This window comes from Momordica charantia (genome assembly GCF_013281855.1).
Source record: "Momordica charantia cultivar OHB3-1 chromosome 9 unlocalized genomic scaffold, Mcharantia_2.0 BLBB01000009.1, whole genome shotgun sequence".
NCBI classification, from domain to species: Eukaryota; Viridiplantae; Streptophyta; class Magnoliopsida; order Cucurbitales; family Cucurbitaceae; genus Momordica; species Momordica charantia.
In genome coordinates this window covers 14,963,100-14,968,863 of record NW_028275167.1, presented here as the reverse complement: position 1 = coordinate 14,968,863, position 5,764 = coordinate 14,963,100, and the positions used below count along the sequence as shown (strand labels likewise).

The window sequence follows — 5,764 nt, the reverse complement described above, 5'->3', positions numbered from 1 at the left end:
GGGATCAACCGGTTTTTTACCACATATGACCAAATCATTTCCTGTCATTGATGTCAAGGGGCTTTAAGGAAAGCTTCCCCGTTGTTGAAACGGTCCAAGTCTTGCATGGTCTACAAATAAGTCAACGCGCCTCTTCCACTTGCTCGCCGATGGATGCACCAAAATTTCATTACCTATGGCATTAAACACATCCAAAAAAACCATAGTGAGTGTTAATAATAGAAGACAAGAACTTTACCACTTTACCCCTAACTCTCACTACGTCTCCTCGATTGGGGTTCATGGCAGCATAAAACTCTTTTACCAAGGCCTCGGATACATGCGTAGTGGGGGCAAACAATGTCTCCCAACCATTCTCTACAAGCCTTCTCTTAACATATTCCGACACGGGCTCTTGGGCTTCATCAATTCCCTTCTCAACTAGGATCTCATGTGCTGTGAAGTCGGGACTCTTTATCTTCAATCTCACCCATTTGATTTTATGGTGTTTGTTCGGTAGAATCGAGCTCCTTTTCATTGGCCTCCTTAAGTGGCTCTTTTGCTCCTCTTGGCACCCTAGCCCTCTTGGCTTTTCTAGATGGACTAGCCTCGACTTGGCTTGGAAATTGCACCAGGCGCAATTTCTTCAACATTTTTCTTCTTTCGTATTTTCTTCGCCACTTGGGTCAAGCACACCTTCTCCTCTAAGGTGTTTGCAGTAGCAACGAAGTTTGGGTCAGAAACATTCAAACTCGATAAAGAAGGGGACTTAAGTTTTGAGGATGACGAAGATGATTCCTCCATGGCCTCATTAGGTTCATCCACACGACCGAATACTCCTTCTTGCTCTTGTACAGGGGACTCATCAACATCTTGCTGTGACTCATGCACCGGAGTACGTACTCTCACTTCATATTGAGATTGTAACGACCCAGACTTTCCCACACAATTCTAGGTCATGTTAACTACCCAACTAATTCACTTAACCCCTAAATACGTCATGCCAACTCCCTATACAAACAAATATTAAAATCAAGTTCCAACTCTCATCAATTTAACGATAAATCAATCTCATAGTATATCATTCAACAACATTCGTGGACCACCTCACGAGGCAAGTTTATTATTATTCAAACTAGGCAAAACTCAATGCATGGAATCAGACTAACATAGGCACCTATCCCGAAATGAAACTAACAACAAGGGGGAATATCCCAATTATTCAAATACGAACAAATAATCTATTGACCCTAACATAAGGTCTTAACTAATCAGTTAAGCTAAGCAAGAGTGCCTAACCAGCCTATGGTCCTCGCTCGTCATGTCTCCTCCGTCCCATCACCATGGTCGCCCACGAGTCCTTCACCTGAAACAATCATTGTAGAAGGGGGGTGAGTATATAAAATATACTCCGTAAGTAGCCCTCACCAACACACACACACATCATGCTCAACTATATCAGGAAACATTCGTAGTCATGCTTTTCAATACATTAGGCATCCAAACATAAACACATTCCATAAAATTTAGTGACAACCACAAGTAGGAAGCACGTTAACAACCAACCTCTAGTCTCCCTAACATCACAAGTACCTCTATTCTTATCACAGATATCCTACTCTTCCACAGTTATCTCATTCGAGTGGAGTCGGCCCCTGACCATTTATACCCAGAGCCCCGACACTGCTGCATCGGCCCTCGACCATTTATACCCGAGGCCCCGATGACTTCACCATCTATTGGCCCTTGACCATTTATACCCAAGGCCCCAACAGACTTCCTTCCAAAGGACTCCTCGTATCGACCCTCGACCATTTATACCTGAGGCCTCGATACTCCATTAGTGACATATCAGCCCCCGACCATTTATACTCGAGGCCCTGACACCCACACTTTCATTCCCTCCAAGAATTCAACATCTACCAGAGTCTCACCATAAACTTTCTGATACCACCAACCCTGCATCTTTCAACTCACAAGTACAATTCAACATGTTTCACAACCCAGACGACTTTTAAAAACGAGATAATAACCCAATTACGCTCGATATACAGCATCATTATTTAACAAGTTTTACTACGGATAATAGCTCACAAAACACGCCAAACTAAACATGCATATCCAGGCAACCAACATTTCCACAGCAATACTCAACAGTTTAGCAAGCAGAAATCTCACTATTTTCATCGACAAACATCCAACACAACTCCAAGTATATCGACTAACACAACGAAAATTAATTAGCACAAAGACGTAAAAGAATTTGCATAAATCGCTACAAAATCAGCACGTTAGAGACCATTTCGCATACATTAACACACGCTCACGCCCCTTGTCTACTTACACACAATCGCGCCCTTAAGTTTTGCGTCAACCTCACACCTAAGCACACCAAAACAGAAAATACAACACGTTACGTACGCTATTTAGCCTTCGAAATCAACTCTAAAAGGGTCGAATGACGCATTACCACCAAAACCGACTTCGTATAGATGTGGGTCACCTAGATCTAGCTCGCCAAGGTGTGGGTAGCCTAAATCGAGCTTCGAACGAATGTGGGTCACCGCCAACGTCCTAAACACTGCTGTAACGTACAAATCCCGCCGCTGGAGTTGTTGTTCGTCGGATCGAGCAGCAAGTCGCCGTCGTTTAGCTGCTGTACCGATCGTTCGCCGTGCGCCGCCGCGATGAGGATGCTGCGCTGGTTCATTGCAGACCGCCTGGACGTGCCGCCGCTGCTGCAGACCGTCGGAACGTCGGGGAGTCGCACCGCCGGTCCGCCACTGTAACAGTCCGTCGTGCGCCGCTGCGAGGAGGAGGCCGCCGCTGCACCTCGCCGGAAAACGAGAGAAGGGGGCGGCAGGATTGGAAGATGAAGAAGAAATCGGGGGGGTGGATAGGGTAGAAGAAAGAAGAAGAAGAAAGAAAAAGGGACTTGGCTAGAGTTTTCTTTTTCTTTTGTTTTGTTTTAAAACCAAATTATCTCAATGGAGGCCCAACCATCCATGCCCAAGAGAAAAGGAGTCCATTCCCCTTAAAACAAGACCCAACATACGGAGTCCGGTAATTATTAATTTAAATTGGAGTTTAGAGCCCGATAATAAAGATAAATTTAATTAACAATCAATTTAAAATTAAATGAAAAAAAAATCTCCTGATCCGAGACTAACTAACCTGGGGGACTCGGGGCGTTACAGAGATATATCGTCATTTTCTTCTTCTCATCATATGCATCTCCATGCACTTCATAGGGTAATTCTCCAAGATCTTCATTTTCTCCCTCAACATCCAATATTTCTTATGCTGCCCACTGTTTCTATCATCCTCCAATGAATTTTCCCCTCTTGCTTCATTCAAAGCGACCAAAATTTCGGGAAATTTGATGTTGTCCTTTCCTGCTCTAAATTATAAAAAACTAGGGGCTTTTAGTCAAGATAGGATCTGGAAAAGATGGAAACAAAATACCTTGTATAGTGGCTGGTGGAGTGTCCTCCAAAATTGCGCCAAACGCAATTTGGCAGTGTATTTCGACCATGGCCGAATCTGAATGCTCCAAGGGTTCCATGTCGTGTTCAAAGTCTCCACTAACCTGTTATTGACCTTCAACATTCCTAGCAATAGTAGGAGAAAGAGGAGGAGGGATAGATACTTCTAAACATTCGGAAACAGGGTTATAGTGAGAAGAATTCAACCTACGGCGCATACGAATACTGTTTAATTCAAGTTGAATTTCTTCACTCACTCTCCTTGAGTTTTCCATGAATTCTTGCCATTTTATGTTTAGTTCTTCAATCTTAGCACAAACTCTCTCATTCTCTTTATCCCTAATTTCTTTCTTTTTATTTATCATCTTCGCTCTCTCATTTAGTCTAGCAATTTTTTCAACTAAAGCAGCACCTCTCTTATCCAAGGTTTGATGTTTTCGAAGATAGACCTTACCAAATTCCTCTAATTTCTTCGCACCATGGCCTTCTTTATTAACTCTAGTATCATGCGATTCTACATTGATTTTTTCAGAATTTGCACATATAGGTAGATTCTTTACTAGGCTAGGGTGCAATTTCTCAAACTTTTAAAACTTTCTACCATCCATGGATTATTAGGATCGAAAAATACCTTTGTTCCAGGTGGTTCTAGGGGAATCATACCCGGTTTAGTTGGTGGCGGCAACAACACATTTTCTTCCCCTTCTCTTTGTCGCAAGGCTTGGAGGAGGAAGAGCCTTCCATGGTTCTTGATCTTTCGCTTCACGATCAACACAAAATCTCCTTCCTTGAACCCTAAGTGTGTCGAAGAAGAGAGGGACGTGAGAGATTTTGTGATTCTTGAAGATTTCTTGAGAGAAGCTTTGAAAAAAAAGTGAGGGAGATGGGGTAGAAATCGCAAATGAGAGTTTTTGAAAACTTAGAGCTTTTTGTTTTATGTTTTATAACATTTTAATAACAAAATAGGGTTTAGTAATGGGCCGCCTTTGATTTAAAAATAATCCAAAGCCCATTTAAAACACAAAATAAAGCCCATGGAAATCATCCCCACAATTCGAAAATCAATTTTTTCCTCTTAAATTGCGCCTAGCGCATTTTTGACATGGGTCAGATCTTGATCCTGCAAAATTCAATTGAAAAAACAAAATTTAGGTTTGTAAATATTTTGCAAAAATAAGACAAAAAATATTTTACATAAAAACGCACTCAACACCGACCGAGGGACTGTTCTCACTATTTTTTCATGGATCTTTCAATAGTATAGAGGTTTTGCCTTTGCCAGTATGCTCACCAAAGTATTTCTTAACTTAATGCCCATTTACTTTAAAAATATTACCTTTCAAATCACCTAAATCCATAGTTTCATGTGGATAAACACGTTCAACTACAAACGGGCCCGACCATCTACACTTAAGTTTACTTGGAAACAACCTTAATCTAGAATTGAACAACAGAACTCAGTCTCCAGGTTCCAAGTTCTTATTCATCATTTTCTTATCATGCCACTTCTTGATTTGTTCTTTGTACATCTTAGCCTTCTCATAAGAAAACTGACGAAACTCATCCAACTCATGTAACTGTAGCAATCTTGCTTCACCTACAGCAACATAATCAAAATTTAGTTTCCGCATAGCCCAAAATGCTATATGCTCTTATTCTAACGGAAGATGACATGTTTTATAAAAAAACAACGCGATAAGGGGACATGCCTAAAAGATTTTGATAAGCAATTCTATAGTCCCACAAAGCATCGTCAAGTTTAATAGCCCAGTCCTTCCTATTTACATTCATAGACTTCTCTACAATTGATTTTATTGCTCTATTTGATACCTCCACTAATCCATTAGTTTGAGGATGATATGCAGTAGCAATCTTATGACGAATGTTATACTTTTTTAGCAAATTACTCATTGCTCTATTTAAAAAATGTGTGCCCTCATCATTAATCAAGCATCTAGGTGTACCATATCTAGTGAAAATAAACTTTTACAAGAAGAGAGAAACTACCTTGGCACCATTAGTCGGTGTGGCCAAAGCCTCAACCCATTTCAAAACATAGTCAACAGTCAAGAGAATGTAATTCTTACCGAGTGAAGGTGGGAACGGACGCATGAAGTCGATGCCCCAAACATCGAACAACTCTACTTCCAATATTGGGTTTAAGGGCATCTAATGTTTGTCAAATTACTTGATCTTTGACATTGGTCATAACTTTGAGTGAATATGTGAGCATCTCGAAACAGGGACGGCCAAAAGAAACCACTCTGGAGTATCTTCGCTGCAGTTTTACGTCCAGCGAA

The 5,764-nt window shown here is 41.2% G+C and overlaps 1 protein-coding gene across 1 annotated transcript; it reads right to left on the bottom strand.

Moving 5' to 3' along the window:
- Positions 1-4,921: 4,921 nt before the first annotated feature.
- Positions 4,922-5,375, bottom strand: LOC111024825 (uncharacterized). The gene is made up of 2 exons (XM_022302623.1): positions 5,174-5,375; positions 4,922-5,061 (listed from the first exon to the last, which is right to left on the bottom strand). Exons 1-2 carry the CDS (start codon positions 5,373-5,375, stop codon positions 4,922-4,924), a joined length of 342 nt encoding a protein of 113 aa, XP_022158315.1.
- Between the last annotated feature and the right edge of the window lie 389 nt (positions 5,376-5,764).

Bases quoted from the DNA above. Each gene is read 5' to 3' on its own strand.
- LOC111024825 (XM_022302623.1), bottom strand. From the start codon at position 5,375: ATGAGTAATTTGCTAAAAAAGTATAACATTCGTCATAAGATTGCTACT. The intron at 5,062-5,173 runs GCATGTCCCCTT...ATGTTGCTGTAG, and splicing joins TGCTTATCAAAATCTTTTAG to GTGAAGCAAGATTGCTACAG.